At 45.0% G+C, this 16,045-nt stretch overlaps 2 protein-coding genes across 6 annotated transcripts; both read left to right on the top strand.

Annotated features, from left to right (window-relative positions):
- C4H1orf54 (chromosome 4 C1orf54 homolog) lies at positions 660 to 8,935 on the top strand. 2 transcript variants are annotated; one of them, XM_001924595.5, is made up of 6 exons: positions 660 to 802; positions 2,532 to 2,615; positions 5,253 to 5,311; positions 5,714 to 5,824; positions 8,032 to 8,130; positions 8,854 to 8,935. In XM_001924595.5, exons 1-5 carry the CDS (start codon positions 694 to 696, stop codon positions 8,125 to 8,127), a joined length of 459 nt encoding a protein of 152 aa, XP_001924630.2. In that variant the 5' UTR covers positions 660 to 693; the 3' UTR covers positions 8,128 to 8,130; positions 8,854 to 8,935. The 2 variants fall into 2 exon arrangements, with proteins under 2 accessions (XP_001924630.2, XP_005658316.1); XM_005658259.3 differs by having other exon boundaries at positions 8,029 to 8,130; positions 8,854 to 8,932.
- CIART (circadian associated repressor of transcription) lies at positions 5,714 to 14,438 on the top strand. Of its 4 annotated transcripts, XM_021089913.1 has the most exons (7): positions 5,714 to 5,824; positions 8,356 to 8,470; positions 8,854 to 11,584; positions 11,744 to 11,819; positions 12,073 to 12,151; positions 12,271 to 12,382; positions 13,773 to 14,438. In XM_021089913.1, exons 3-7 carry the CDS (start codon positions 11,015 to 11,017, stop codon positions 14,295 to 14,297), a joined length of 1,362 nt encoding a protein of 453 aa, XP_020945572.1. In that variant the 5' UTR covers positions 5,714 to 5,824; positions 8,356 to 8,470; positions 8,854 to 11,014; the 3' UTR covers positions 14,298 to 14,438. The 4 variants fall into 4 exon arrangements, with proteins under 4 accessions (XP_020945572.1, XP_020945571.1, XP_005655451.1 ...); XM_021089912.1 differs by lacking the exon at positions 8,356 to 8,470; XM_005655394.3 differs by lacking the exons at positions 5,714 to 5,824; positions 8,356 to 8,470 and having other exon boundaries at positions 10,523 to 10,611; positions 11,159 to 11,584.

Raw genomic sequence — 16,045 nt, 5'->3', positions numbered from 1 at the left:
TTTTGTTTTGCCATACTATACCTGCAGCATGCAGAAGTTCCTGGGCCAGGGAATCCCCACCATAGCAGCCACCCCAGCTGCTGCAGTGAAACACTTAACAAGGATCTTTAACCTACTGAGTCATAAGAGAATTCTGTTTGGGTTGGGGTTTTTTGGTTTGTTTGTTTGTTTTCTGGAAATGGCAGCAGGAGTCCTGAATGAATCTAGTCTATGTAGGGCTGGGGGAGCTCGATGAACACGTTTCCATCAAAATTCACTTTGCCTCTTGGGAGTTCCCTGTGTGGCTGAGTGGTTAACGAACCCGACTAGTATCCATGAGGACTTAGATTCCACCCCTGGTCTTGCTCAGTGGTTTAAGGATCCAGCATTGCCTTGAGCTGTGGTGTAAGTGGAAGACAGGCTAGGATCCCGAGTTGCTGTGGCTGTGGCGTAGGCTGGCAGCCACAGCTCCAATTTGACCCCTACCCTGGAAACCTCCATGTGAGGAGGGTGGGGCCCTAAAAAGACAAAACACAGAAAAAAATAATAATAATTCACTTTGCCTCTCTTGATCTGTGGAGCTCTGGCTCAGAACCCTGGCGGTAGTAACTGAAGTTCTAGTCAGTCAGCAAGTGGGCAGGGAATGCCCCAGCCCCCTGGGAGAAGAGTTGCTGCAGCTCCCTCCTTGCCTTGGGGGAGGGCCGGAGGCGGGGAATGTTTGGTGGGAAACGCTGTAACTTCCTTTTTTACTTGCAAGGCAATAGTGAAGAATCCAGAATGGATGTCCTCTTTGTAGCCATCCTTGCCGTGCCACTCATCCTGGGTAAGTTCACATCTCTCTCTGAGCTTTTGGGCCAGGTCTTCTACAATAAGCAGGATGGGAGAAAAGAAAATGAGGGGAGGGTGGGAGGTAAGAAGTTAATAAGGAGTGATTAACGTGCTCTCGAGTGTGTTAGATATTTGGGGCAGAGGGGGGAACTGGAAATTAGAGCCAGGCATGGGAGAGGAAAGCAGAGCCTTGTCAAAGAAGAGGCAGCTGATGGGGATGGAGCCCAGCCATGGGGAAGTCCTAATAAGAGTGAGCTCAACTCACCATCACCACGGAATTGAACGAGATGAGAAAGACCAAAGTGAGAGTGGAGAGAGGTAGACTCTTTGAAGGTGGGGCAGTCTGAAACTAGAGAGGGAAGCCAGGGTATCTTCTTTCACATCAAGTTGGAGGAAAAAAAAAAAAAATTCCTTGTATTAGTAAAGACACAGAAGGAGTGGCCTTAAGGATAACGAGTACTGGCTGCCTTCAGGGACGGGGTCCCCAAAGTAGCTTGGCTCCTTCCCTCTTTTGTTCCCCGTCTGCCAGGTGCTCTCATTGTTTGCCTTTCCTCCAGATTCCTGTGTCATTGCTTGGGGTAAGAGAGAGCTTTCAAGGAGCTTAGGGAAATGTTTAGCAGGAGGCCTAGAGTTCATGACCAAACCATACCAAAGATGCATATTTTTAGTCCTAGAAAGGAAAAGCTAATGCAGCCAGATCATTTAGTCCAGCTGACTCATTTTAAGAAAAGGGATGTTAGACGGCTTGTTCAGAGATATTCCAGAGTTAGAGGTAAAATTGGAACAAAAACCCGAGTTCAGAAACCAGAAAAAAACCCACAATAAAACCTAAATTTTGGGGACTTCCCTTTGTGGCTCAGCAGTTAACGATCCTGACAAGGATCCATGAGGATTTGGGTTCGATCTCTGGCCTCACTCAGTGGGTTAAGGATCCGGCGTTGCCATGAGCTGTGGTGTAGGCAGGCAGCTGTAGCTCCAATTCAGCCCCTAGCCTGGGAACTTCCATATGCTTCAGGTACGGCCCTAAAATGACAAAAGACAAATAAACAAAACACAAATTTCACCGTGGAGTTCTCTTGTGGCACAGTGGGGTTAAGGACCCGGCGTTGTCATTGCAGCCGTGTGCAATGACACTGCTGTGGTGTGGGTTTGATCCTTGTCCTGGGAACCTCCATATACTGCAGGCACAGCCAGAAAAAAACCACAGTAAAACATAAGCCTAAGGCTGTGTGTGTGTGTGTGTGTGTGTGTGTGTGTGTGTGTGTGTGAGAGAGAGAGAGAGAGAGAGAGAGAGAGAGAGAGAGGGAGAGGGAGAGGGAGAGGGAGAGGGGGGAGAGAGAGAGAATTAGTTGTGGAAGACACTGATAAGAGAAAGTCTTTCACAAATATAATAGGCCTGGAGTATACTGAGGAGTACATTTGGAGTTCTTTCTTAATTTCTGGTCTCTGATTCCTTCCTTTTTTAGGATTAGTTTGGGTTACAGTATGTGGAGGGACCCGTTTTCTATTCTGGGGGTTCCCAAATGGAAAGAGCACTGAGTAACAGGCCTTGACACAGATATGGAGCCCAGAAGACTGATAAGGGTTTAGAGGTGCAGAGGCAGGGAGATAGTAGAGGGGAGGCAGAAATAAAGGAAACTGACTCAGCTGATGTAAACTTCAGGCATCATTCTGTTGCTAAGGGGTTCCAGATGCCCCTTGACCTCTAGTTCTTGTTCCCCTAGGACAAGAGTATGAGGATGAAGAAGGACTGGAAGAAGATGACTATTATCAGGTGGTCTATTATTACACAGTCACACCCAACTATGGTGAGTATGTATAAGGTTCTGACCCTTTGAAGGATGGAGAGAGACTTGGGAGATGATTAGTTCTGAGACTCTGCCTTTCCTTTTGGTGTGAAACAATTGCATCAGAAGGAAATTTGGCTCTGAGCAAAGACTATCAAGGCTCATGAGGTTATTTTTTTATTTTTTTAATGATTTTTATTTTTTCCATTATAGCTGGTTTACAGTTTTCTATCAATTTTCCACTGTACAGCAAAGAGACCCAGTCACACATACATATATACATTCTTTTTCTCACATTATCCTCCATCATGCTCCATCATGCGTGACTAGATATATTTCCCAGTGCTATACAGCAGGATCTCATTGCTTATCCATTCCAAAGGCAATAGTTTACATCTATTAACCCCAAATTCCCAGTCCATCCTCCTCCCTCCCCCTCTGCCTTGGCAACTACAAGTCTGTTCTCCAAGTACATGAGTTTCTTTTCTGTGGAAAAGTTCATTCGTGCCATATATTAGATTCCAGATATAAGTGATATCATATGGTATTTGTCTTTCTCTTTCTTTCTTTCTTTCTTTTTTTTTTTTTTTTTTTTTTTTGCTTTTTAGGGTCACCTCCCACAGCATATGGAGGTTCCCAGGCTAGGGGTCGAATCAGAGCTATAGCTGCCGGCCTACACCACGGCCACAGCAATGCTGGATCCTCAACCCACTGATCGAGGCCAGGGATCAAACACGAAACCTCATGGTTCCCAGTCAGATTCGTTTCGGCTGAGCCATGACGGGAGTTCCATTTTTTGGTCTTTTCTAAGGCCATACCCACAGCATATGGAGGCTCCCAGGCTAGGAGTCTAATCAGAGCTGTAGCCACCAGCCTATGCCACAGCCACAGCAATTCGGGATCCGAGCCACGTCTGCAACCTACACCACAGCTCATGGCAATGCCGGATCCTAAACCCACTGTGTGAGGCCAGGTATTGAACCTGCAACCTCATGGTTCCTAGTTGGATTCGTTAACCACTGAGCCATGATGGGAACTCGCTTTCTCTTTCTGACTTCACTTAGTATGAGAGTCTCTAGTTCCATCCATGTTGCTGCAAATGGCATTATTTTGTTCTTTTTTATGGCTGAGTAGTATTCCATTGTGTATATATATCATCTTAATCCAGCATGCGTCTTTTTTTTTTTTTTTTGTCTTTTTGCTATTTCTTGGGCCGCTCCCGCGGCATATGGAGATTCGCAGGCTAGGGGTCCAATCGGAGCTGTAGCCACCGGCCTACACCAGAGCCACAGCAACACGGGATCCGAGCTGTGTCTGCAATCTACACCACAGCTCATGGCAACGCCGGATCCTTAACCCACTGAGCAAGGGCAGGGACTGAACCCGCAACCTCATGGTTCCTAGTCGGATTCGTTAACCACTGCGCCATGACGGGAACTCCCAGCATGTGTCTTTTTCAAGGAAAGTTTTGTCCAGATATATGCCCAAGAGTGGGATTGCTGGGTCATATAGTAGTTCTGTATTTAGTTTTCTGAGGTACCTCCATAGTCTTTTCCATAGTGGTTATACCAGTTTACATTCCTGCCAACAGTGTAGGAGGGTTCCCTTTTCTCCACCCCCTCTCCAGCATTTGTTATTTGTGGACTTGTTAGTGATAGCCATTCTGACTGGTGTGAGGTGCTACCTCATGGTAGTTTTGATTTGCATTTCTCTAATAATCAGTGATGTTGAGCATTTTTTCATGTACTCATTGGCCATCTGTATATTTTCTTTGGAGAAATGTCTATTCTGGTCTTTTGCCCATTTTTCCATTGGGTTGTTGGCTTTTTTGCTGTTGAGTTGTATAAGTTGGTTGTGTATTTTAGAGATTAAGCCCTTGTCAGTTGAATCATTTGAAACTATTTTCTCCCATTCTGTAAGTTGTCTTTTTTTTTTTTTTATGGTTTCCTTTGCTGTGCAAAAGCTTGTCAGCTTGACTAGGTCCCATTGGTTTATTTTTGCTTTTATTTCTATTGCCTTGGGAGACCAACCTGAGAAAACATTCGTAAGGTTGATGTCAGAGAGTGTTTTGCCTATGTTCTTTCCTAAGTGTTTGATAGTGTCTCGTCTTATGTTTAAGTCTTTAAGACATTTTGAGTTTATTTTTATGCATTGTGTGAGGGTATGTTCCAACTTCATTGATTTACATGCAGATGTCCAGTTTCCCCTGCACCACTTACTGAAAAGGCTGTCTTTTTCCCATTTTACATTCTTGCCTACTTTTTTGCAGATTAATTGACCGTAGGTGTCTAGGTTTATTTCTGGGTTCTCTATTTTTATATATCTGTGTTGGTACCAGTACCACACTGTCTTGATTACTGTGGCTCTGTAATTCATGAGGTTATTTTTCCAACAGTGATTTTCAATCCTTCAGAAATCAGTTGAAACAATTTGAAATTTTTCAAATTTGTACATGATTTTAGATGCCAGATTGAAAATATAAATGCATACACATTCACAAATGTTTTTAACATTAGAGTTCATTAGAATTAATTATACCAGTAAATTTTACAACTTGAGCGAGTTAAGGTATTCTGAGCAATTTCTTCCTCTTCTCATTTCTGAATCTAGTGCTACCTTTATGCTTTCTGTTACTACTGATTTTTCTCCACTCCCCAGATGACTTTGGTGCAAACTTCACTCTTGATTACTCCGTGTTTGACTCAGAGGACATGCTGGTGAGTGACATCTACACATGACCCTCTAGGTAGATTAGGATATAATAGTTAAAAAGAAACTGGGCAATGTTGAAGTGTAAGTGATGAACAGGAATAAAAATTATCAGGGTGAAGTGAAACCAGGTAGTGAGCCCAAAACAAATTTGTCAGCCACAGCTGGGGATGAAGTCAGAATGCAGTAGATTTGTTAAGACACTGAAAAGAAGGAACAGTCCTTGAGTCAAGGGAGTTGGTGAATGGGATGCGTACATAATCCAGGCAAACATGAACTAGGGAAGAACTCTGAGTTTAAGTTTGGGGGTGGCAGGGAGTGAGGAGAGAAGAGCTCTAAAGAGAGAATCTAGGATGAGGATGCTGGATGGAGACAATGATAACTGTGTTTCCTAATCCTACTGAGGGCAGAACAGGCTGGATAAGGAGGAAATGGAAGCAGTAGAGACTACCATCAGTCATGCAACAGACGGTGCAGACCATCAGAAGCCTGTCACAATGAAACCAATGACAACAGAACCAGTGAGTGGACTGGGGATTAGGGGAGAGGGAGACGGGATTTTCTTTACCTTAGGTAGATCCCAGGGCTGGTGGCATGGAGCAGAGGGAGGCTTTGGTGGATGGGGAACCACATAACTACAATGCAGGTGTTCATCTCATCTTGGCCATCATGTCTTTCACAGATATTTTATACTAACCCTGTACACAGAACACTGGGAAGATTTGGTGCAGTTAAATTTGTTGAGGCATTCCCTTGTGGTGCAGCAGGTTAAGGATCCTGCATTGTCAGTGCAGTGGCTCAGGTTGCTGCTATGACACAGCCTCTATCCCTGGCCCAGGAACTTCCACGTGCCTCAGGTGTGGCCAAAAAACAGGTTTTGGATGCTGCTGTTGAAAAAGAAATAGTTTTACAGTTTACATTTATGAAGCCTTTAGAACAAAATGAAAAAATTTTTTAAATGTTAAAGTACATAAAAATTTAACAGCCTATTGCAGACAAGCCCTTTAGGGATTGGAAGGAGAGAGATTAGTATAGGCTGGAGGTGTCTGGAAGTCTTTAGGAGGTTCTTGAGATACACTTCAAAGAATAGGTGAGCTTTTGATTGGTGCTAAGTTATGAAAGGATGTAAGCAATTAGGAGGCAAATAGTTATTCCAAGAGTGAAGGAGCTGCAGAGATGACGGGGATATAACAAGCAGCGTATATTTAGTGAGTATGATTAAAGGAGAGGATACATGAAAAGGAACAGCTCCAATTCGACTCCTAGCCTGGGAACCTCCTTATGCCTCAGGTTTGGCCCTAAAAAAACAAAAAAGACAAAAAAAAAATTTACAATGCTCCAAATATTTGCTTGGTAATTTCACCTATGGGAAGACAGGGCCAAATCATAGAGTCTGAAGTGTTAGGCTGAAGTGAGATTCATAAGCAATAGGGAGCCTAGTAAGTTCTTCAGTGTGGTAAACACACAATGAAAATGATATTTTTGAAAAATACACACATACAACCTGACTTATCTGGTTGTATAAAGGATGCAATAAAGTAGAGAGACATTCATGCGATTTGCATCCTTCTTGAAACAATGCATTAAAGGCCTCAACTAGGGAAGTAGGATTTTAAATGGAGAGGAGAAAAACGAGAAACATTTTGAAGAAAATGCCTTGTTCCAGTGATAATTTCATATGGGCAATAAATGAGAGAGTTAAAATAACATAAGTTTTAAGCATGGATGTCTAGGAAAATGGTTGACCAAAATGGGAACTCGGAGAGCGCAGGGTGATGTAGGAGTGAAGTTATGAATTTGGTATTGGCCAAGCTGAATTAATGGTGACAGCCCTATGAGGGTGTCCTAAAGGTAGCTGAACTAGGTCGGTGCTATAGTTCTGAAGTGCAAAGTCACAATTACAAAAGTAGATGAGCTCAACAAAAAGCCAGTCCACACAGAAGATCAAAAGGCCAGTGATTGTGCATGCAGTAGTAGAAGAGGAATCAACCAAGGAAATGGAGATGGGCTGATTGGAGAGGTAAGCAGACAGCCAAATTTGTCTTACAGTTGAGAAAAAGAAAGTTCAATATAATGAATCAAAAGACACCAAAATGTTGTAGCTGTGGCATAGGTCACAGCTGTGGCTAGGAGTTGCTCCATCTCCCACAGGTGTGGCCGTGGTTGTAGCAAAAGCTGGATTTTTGTGGCTTTAGAGAGTGAGTACATTGCGAGGAAGTGGAGGATGGATACAGACCAATCACTTGAGAAATCTGGTAATGAAAAAAGAGAAGCAACAGCTGAAAAGGGCAACGGGACCAAAGTGCAATCTGCATATGATTCAACACAGATGGGAGGAGTCAGTAGAAATGGAAAGCTGATAATTGGCAAGGACAGATAAATATTTTAAAGTATATCATAGGCTCCCTTTATATTGTAAATTCTGTAAGGACAAGATCAATGTCTTAATCATATTTATATCTCCCCCTTTGGCATCTAGCATGCCCATAGGTTTAAAAAATAAATAAAAAGGACCATGTTATTCAATCCAATCAGGCCTCCCTGGAATGGCTGAAAGGCCCAAAGAAAAGGACTCCTTATAGTGATGGGGAGGAGGGCTGAGTCTTTCTCTAAGCTCAGAAGAAAGGAAGACAAAGGATGTAAAGAGATGGCTGTCCTTCCAGAGAGGGAGGTGGGTGGTAGGAAGGGTGACACTAGCCTACTATGGGGGATGTCTGTATTTTAGCAGAGTCCAGATCTGAACGAAGCTGTATCCAGTCTGCAGAGTCCTGTTCCCCTCCTCCTGTCCTGGGCCCTCGTTCAGGGGGGGATGTATTTCATGTAGAAGGTGAGAGTGCAGCCACTGGCCTTGGGGGCGTCTGTGAAGCAATTTTACCAGTTATCTCTGACTGGTGTTTCCAGTCTGGTCAATTCTCCGCTGGTTAAAGGAAGGTGGATCACTGAAAAATCTTACCTAACTTTAAGGAGGTTTAGGAGATGTTGAGGTAAAGGCTTTTTACTCAAAAGTAAGAAGTAAAAAGTAAAAAGGCTTTTACTTTTTCTAAACTGGGAGGATTTCAGGACCTCCTATAGCAGAAGCAGCTGGAATGGAAAAGAAACTTCAGGTTCCCAGTCTGCCTCAAGGACTCAAAGCTGGTTCCAGCCTGGCCTAGTTTAAGGCTCAACAGGTGCCAGAGGGCAAAATGGGAGGGGCCCTACAATATGGCAGAGTAAAGAGGCAAAGTTCAGAGGCAGAAGGGGTGGTGGTTCCCTAAGGTAGGGGAGAGATGGGGTGGGCAGAAGGAGGAGAGAAGAGAAACCTGTATTATAGGGAGGGAACTTGAGTTGGTAATCTAAGTAACTATGGGGCCTCAAGAGATTTAGCAGAAGGAAGGAGTGAAGAGGGGAGGGAACACATCTTCTAGTAGATATCATGGGGAAATCTAGCTCAAAATATGAAATCTGGGGAGTTTCCATAGAGGGGGGAGACCTGAAGAGGCTTCCTGAGTACCCTGACCCTGTTTCCCCCACCCCTTGTGTGTGTGTGTGTGTGTGTGTTTGTTTTTTTCAGGAGCAGGAAGGCTGCTGTGACTCGTTGGATGGAGATTTGGGAACAGGAAATTGGAAAATCAATAAATGAAATAATCTCATTACTCTCTACTCCTTTATGAGAGTCTAAAGCCACAGCACTAAAGAGAGCACCAGAATATGGATTTGGGAAGGGTAGATTAGAAAGGGAGTTAGGTGACAACAGAATTAAAGGGAATTACTTGAACTGTGGGAAAAAAAACTGAAATTTTGGGAATGGAGAAAATGATCCACAAACAACAGGTTTATTCACAGCCTATGTAATTCCCTCTTATTCTACTGCTTTATCATATATGGTGTTGAGACCGTGTGTTTGGAGAAAGAGTTTAAATTTACGTAGAACCCTTTTTTTCTTTTTATGAAATAAGCACATTGTTAAACATATGTAAAATATCAAAAACTACTTAGAATAGATTTTTTAAATTCACACCCTCCTCCACTTCCCACCTCCCACCTCCCACCCTAACTATGTACCTTTTTCAATTAGTAATTAGGGCACACAGGGACAAACAAAAAAAAATTTCCATCCCTTCTGTGCTCGCGACCCTAATCAGAACTGGGCTGCCCCCTTGCGGTCTCTTCGATGTTGTAGCTACAATCAGCCCACAGCTCCTGAGTCCTATCGCCTTTCTCTGTGCTCTCAGTGTTGCAACGGGCAGTGAATAGTAAATTCCAGACCTGCCACCCTCCCTTCTTCACTTCTTCAGCGAACAAATGAAGAAACTGAAGCTGGACAAAGGCATAACCTAGGAGATCAGGGGCCTACCCCGCTCCCTGCTTTGTGCAAAGAAATACAGAATTAAAGGCGCAGGGCCCGAACAGCCCAGGTAGAAACGTCAGGAACAACCGAGTTGGTTTTTGACCTCTAGAGTCTTGGCGGGCTGGCATCTGAGCTGGTAACGTGCGTGGCGGGTTATGTAAGGAAAGGGCCGGAGGAGCCGCCCCAGCGGGAGCCGGGGAGAGGACGCGGTGTTCTCGGCAGCAGTCCCCACCCTCCAGCAGGGCAGGAGGCACCCAACTTGTAGGAGAAGGAGGAGGAGGGGAGGGTGAAACGGAGACCGGGGAGTCACGAGGGCTGGGCTGCCGAGGAGAGAGGATACACAGTGGCACACATCCATTCTCTTATACACGTTGCAGAAGCAAGTCACTGATGGTTTCCACGTGCTACACTCGTGAGCTGGGGCCCTGAAATAGGGAGCAGAGGGGTCGGATCCCAAGGAACAGCCAGAGTGCCACACCTCGACGCTCCCACTTCAGGTCACACAACCAGTCCGCTCACCAGCTGCGCAGTTCCGGTTCACCACCATCCTATTTAAAGCTACGGGCTCCGCCCTTTTCTCCCCCTCCCTTCTTTTCCACTCCTTTTCCATCCTCCTCCTTTTCTCATCACCGGGTCCTCCTCACTAGCCGCATGTAGGGGTGGAGCACCGAATGCTCACCTTCCAACCAATCGTCATTTGACTGCCTCTCTATTGGCCGAGCCCCTGTAGGCTTTAGCAAATAGGATATGAACTTCAGTAACTAGGGTCACGTGCCACTGACTAGACAACCAATGAGGGTGGGAGGTCTGTGTACGCAGAGGGAAGGCACGTGCAGAGCTGCACGTGTCTGGGAGGGGGAAGGGGCGGGACCCAGTGGGAGAGAGGCGGAGGTGGGGAGCGGAGAGGCTAGAGTCTGAGAAAGAGCTGGAGACCGCTGGGGCTGAGCCGCCCAGATGCAAGTGAGGAGACTCAGAGGACAGGTAGCGATCCACGCGGGAGGATCAGACCCGGAGGGAGTGGGCTTAGGAATTCAACGCAAATCTTGGTATTACGAGGGATCGCATCACGTGGCTGGCGCTACTGAAGAGGGTCCGACGCAGGGATCCTGATCAGAAATATTGGGAAGAGGCGGGAGGTCTCTGTAAGGTGCGGGTCCTTCGGGGTCCCTAGGTGAGTATGGGTTCCAGATTTCCGGCCCGTTTGTGGCATGGGCCTCAGGTAGAGAGGTTTGCCGCGAGGTCAGGATGGGACCAGAGCAGGTGAATCAGGGGAAGGTGTCAAATGATGTAATTTACTCTGCACTGAAGGAAGTCTGTGTGTCAGGCTAGGAGCTGCTCTGCGGAGGCCAGGGAGGCAATCCAGGTTCTTAACCTGGGGAGGGGGATGAGTTTTTCTATTGTCCCCGAGACAGGTAATTTTGGGGAGGGAGAGAAGAGCTACTATTATAGCACACAGTACACCCCAGTCTCCCCGTCCATTTCCCAATCCTTAGATTCTGGTTTCAAACTCCCTCGCTTTGCTCTTCAGTTGCAGGTCCCGATCTTTGGGTACTCCGGGAGCTGCTCTCCAGCCTCTGCTTCTGAACCTATGGATTCTCCATCTAGCGTTTCTTCCTATTCTTCCTATTCTCTTTCTTCCTCTTTTTCCACCTCCCCAGTGAACAGTGACTTTGGCTTCCCCTCCGATAGTGAGGGGGAGGACAAGTGGGCCCATGGCCCCAGGCCAGACACTGTTGAGTCGAGGGGAGGTTCTCGGCCCAGTCCGGGTCCTATCCGCTGCAGGCAACGACCCAAGGTTTCCAGTAACCAACATACAGCATCTCACTTGGAACAGCGGGGCTTGGCTTCTTCTATGGCAGGATCTGGGGTCAAAAGATCGAGAGATGGTGAAGTGGAGCCAAGTCTAAATATCCACGGTTGTACCACCGAAGGAGATCTGCTCTTTGCTCAGAAGGTACTAGAAAGCTGGGGAAGGGGACACTACCTAGAGTGGCTTGTACCCAGCTGCTTGGTAAGAACCCCATGCGGATAGTACTGGCTCTCAGATTTGGAGGTCAGTACTGGTGTGGGCAATTCTTGGTCTTTTCATACCCTTTGTCCTGTTTTCCTACAGTGTAAAGAGCTCCAAGGATTCATTCGACCTCTGACAGACCTACTGAATGGGTTGAAGATGGGTCGATTTGAAAGAGGTAATAATCTGATTACTTGCACTCATTTGAATTAGGTTCCTGTCTTTCCTTCTCTCTCTCTCAAAATATGTTTTAAATGTGTATTTGTATTAATTAAGTCTTCGTTCGGGGCCTGGATGATTCCCTTTTTCTTCTGTAACAGTTTTTTTTTTTGGGGGGGTGAATCAATTTTAACCCCCTCCTGTGCTTCCTTTACCTGACTAAATTCTTGAATCTCAATGCTTGATCTCTCTTTCTCTCTCCCTGATCCCAGGATTGAGCAGTTTCCAGCAGAGTGTAGCAATGGATAGGATCCAGCGTATCGTGGGTGTTTTGCAGAAGCCACAGATGGGGTAAGTCCCCTTGGTACTTTCCTCATTACTTCATAAAAAGGGAGATATCTCCAATCCTATCCTGTTGCTTTTTTTCACAGCTAATGGCTTTCTCTCTTTTTTTAATGTATTTTTCACAGAGAGCGTTATCTAGCAACCCTGCTACAGGTAGAAGGAATGTTAAAGATTTGGTTTCCTCATATAGCTGCCCAGAAGTCATCATTGGGTAGTAGCAGGCACCAGCTGACCAAGGTGAGAACTTTTAAATCTAAGGAAGAGGTGGGAAAATAACCAAAGAAATTAAGTATACATGCCATTTTCTTCTGGGTCTTTTCATCTTTTCAACATATTTCTTTTCAGGGAAGGGAGTACTTAAACTTCCTTTATTGTCTTGATTTCTAGGTTTTTGTTGTTGTTCTGTTTTGTTTGAATCATTTCAAAGAACTCCATGGAGTTTAATCTTATCCCTCCTGTTGCAGCTTATCCACTTTCTACATAGACACTAAGTCTTTTTACCTGGCCAAATGAGTCATGCAGGAAGATTCCTCAGCTTCACTCTGCAAATCTTTTCTCCTCTGCTGCCCTTAAAATCCTTTCCCTTTCCTTCTTTTTACACCTGACCAAGTATCCTTGTATCTTTTTGGAAGCATGGGTTTTGAGGACTGGTCATAGGAGATACATCACGAGGAAGGAATGAAGGCACTCATGGGGCACCCGTAAGGGAGTGTTGGAAAGATTCTTAGATCTAGTGTGGAATGACTTATTTTCTTTGCTTTCAAGTAATAGAGTATTTAGGGGGTACTCAAATGATAGGGAAGGGAAAGTCTCCTATAAATAATAGACAGTCCTTCTTGTTTTCAATTGCTTTGGGAATAACTGATTTAAAAATAAGCAGGAGGATCTTGGCTGTATATTAATCTATACTTCTTGGAGGGGGGCACTGTGCCTGTGCAACTTCCCATGCCAGGGATCAGACCTGCACCACAGCAGTGACAATGCCAGATCCTTAACCTACTAGGCCACCAGGGAACTCCTAATCTACACTTCTTAAGGAACATAGGAAATTAGAGCTTAAAATACAGAAATTAAAAGTACGTATATATGTATGTGTAACTTGGTCCCCATGCTGTAAAGTGGAAAAATAAAAAAATACGGAAATTGAGAAATGATTATTCCAATTAAAAATAGGCTTTTTTTTTTTTCTGCCCACACCTGTGGCATGTGGAAGTTCCCAGGCCAGGGACTGAATCTGCACTGCAATTTCAGCCTGCACCACAACTGTGGCAATGTCAGATCCTTAACCCACTGCACTACAAAAGAACCTCCAAAAAACCAGACTTTTTAGAAGGAAGTTCTAAAGTGGATTAATTTATAAATAGTGAAAAACCATGGGACTCTTTTGTTTTGTGTATGTCTAGGGCCTATACAGTGTGTTGTACGTAATAGGCCCTCAAAATTTGTTAAACAAATGAAAGTACAGTTTGGTTACTAAAACTTAAACATAGCCTGGAGGAAATTATATATTGCATAAGACAAGGTATGTTAGCATTGTAGAGTTCCCAAGCAAAGCAAAGGTTTCAGAACCATGTGGAGTTAATCTGAAAACTTTCTCATATTTTTTATCTTTTTTCCCTCTCCCTAGCATTTTCCAAGCCACCACAGTTATCCAGCTGCTTCCTCTCCTTCACCTCCCATGGAAAGGATGGACCATACACAGCTAAGACAGCTAGTACTGAAACCAAAGCAGCCCTGGCACCTCACTGAATTGCCAGCTATGAACCTCACTTGGATCCACACCACTCCAATTTGCAATCCCCCTCTCAGTTCCCCAGGTGCCATCTCCTTTAGCCATGGTCCTTTAGGCACTGGAACCAGCATCGGTGTCATCCTGTTCCTCCAGCATGGAGTACAGCCCTTCGCCCATTCAGCCCTAGCCACTCCAGTTCCATCTACTACAGCATCTCCTGTCACCCCTGGCGATCCTAAGAAACTATCTGGAGAGGGGCCTTGTTGCCACAGTTTGCCAGTAACTCTGCCATCAGACTGGAACTGTAACCCATCCCCTCCTGGTCTACCCGTTGTGACCAGAGAGATGACCATAGGACACCTAGAGCAGATGAGAAGCCATCCTCCAGTTGCTCCTGATGTCCATCCTCTCAACCCCTAATCCAGGACTTGAGACTGAGAACTGTAGTTTCTAATTTGTGTAAATATATGTCTCTCTCTCTATTTTTTTACTTTTAATGTGTGCATTTGTGTTGAGGGAAGATAAATCCTTTCTGATTAAATAAATTTTATATCTTAGTTTGCTGGCTGGGGGAAATTAAAACCTTATGCCTCGAACATCAATATATAGCCTCTGAGCTGCAGAAAAGAAGGGATGGGAATGTCTGTGAACCTGAGCTCCACCAAATTAGAAGTCTGGATGGGGCAATACACATCCTGTAGGAGAGGAAAAGGGGCTCTCTGCTGCTTTCTTCCTAGGAAACACCCTTGGGATAGTTATAGGGGTCAGAGTTGGGTCTGTTTCTTCTTTCAGGCTCAGAGACTAGTACCTTTCCCTTTCTCTCACTCGTAATCTTCCAGCTGGCCCAGTCTAGCAAGTTCTACTCCTCTGGGATAGCTCTTTGCTTTGCTGGGAGCTGTTGACGCCTGTGGACAAGCACATATGTAATCTATTGCTGCCACAGGAGGGACACAAAAGCCAGAACCACCACTGTGGTTGCCACCACTGTGGTTTGGAGAGGAAGGGGTGCCCCAGAACTGTCAGAATGGGAAGTCTCCTCAGACACTATGCCTCATCCTTATTCAAAAAGCCACAGCTGCTAAGTGTATGCTCTCCGGTGGCATCTGAAGGCAAAATGAAGTCTGCGAATTTACCTACATCTGCCCTTCTCCATGTATTAGTCTTTCTTATTTGTCCCAGTATCCACCAAAACCATGTCTTCCTCCATCCTAAGCTTTGGCAATGTCTCAGACTACTTAGCCATTTTAATTATTGCTTAAAAATGGCTATTTAGCATATTTCTCAAAGCACGTTATACATTTTCCTGTTTCCCAAAATCTTCTGTTCTAATGGAATTAGTCTCTCCTTTTATTTCAGATGACATGCCCTCCATTCTAAGGCAAACTTCTCCAACGGTGCTTTTGATTACCTTTCACCTCTGGAGCTTTTCCTGTATCATTTATCTCCTCTTTACTTTGTAACGTCCATTTGTTATTGAGTTATTCTTTCTTTCTCCTACAAGTAATAATTACCCCTCCTGCAGGTGTGATCAGGACCCCCTTAGTGAAAATCTCTCTTGAGTCTGATTGCCCTCTTTCTCATCTTTTCTCTATAATTCTTTTTAGCCCTGTCCCCATGGCTTGTGGAAGTTCCTGGGGGGCAGAGACCAAACCTGTGCCACAGCAGCAACCTGATCTGCAGCAGTGACAATGCTGGGTCCTTAACCTGCTGAGCCACAGAGTTACTCCAAAGAAATGGGGGCTTATTATTATTATTATTATTTTGGCTGCACCTATGACACACGGAGGTTCTCAGGTCAGGGATCCCCAAGCTGCTGCAGTGACAACGGCAGATCCTTAACCCACAGCACCACAAGAGAACCCTCCCCCTTTTTTTACAGCCACACCTGCAGCATATGGAAGTTCCCAGGTCAAATTGGAGCTGCAATTGAGCCTACGCCACAGCCACAGCCACACCATATCTGAGCTGAATCTTTGACCACAGCTTGGGATAATGCTGGATCCTTAACCCAATGAGCGAGGCCAGGGATCCAACCTGCATCCTCACAGAGACTATGTAGGGTTCTTAACCCACTGAGCTACAATGGGAACTCCAAGAACTCCTCTATAATTCTTTTCTTTTTCTTTTTTTGTCTTTTATCTTTATAGGGCTGCACCCACAGCATATGG

This window comes from Sus scrofa, chromosome 4 (assembly GCF_000003025.6).
Source record: "Sus scrofa isolate TJ Tabasco breed Duroc chromosome 4, Sscrofa11.1, whole genome shotgun sequence".
In the NCBI taxonomy this organism is placed as follows: Eukaryota; Metazoa; Chordata; class Mammalia; order Artiodactyla; family Suidae; genus Sus; species Sus scrofa.
This window is presented reverse-complemented; position numbering and strand designations above follow the sequence as displayed.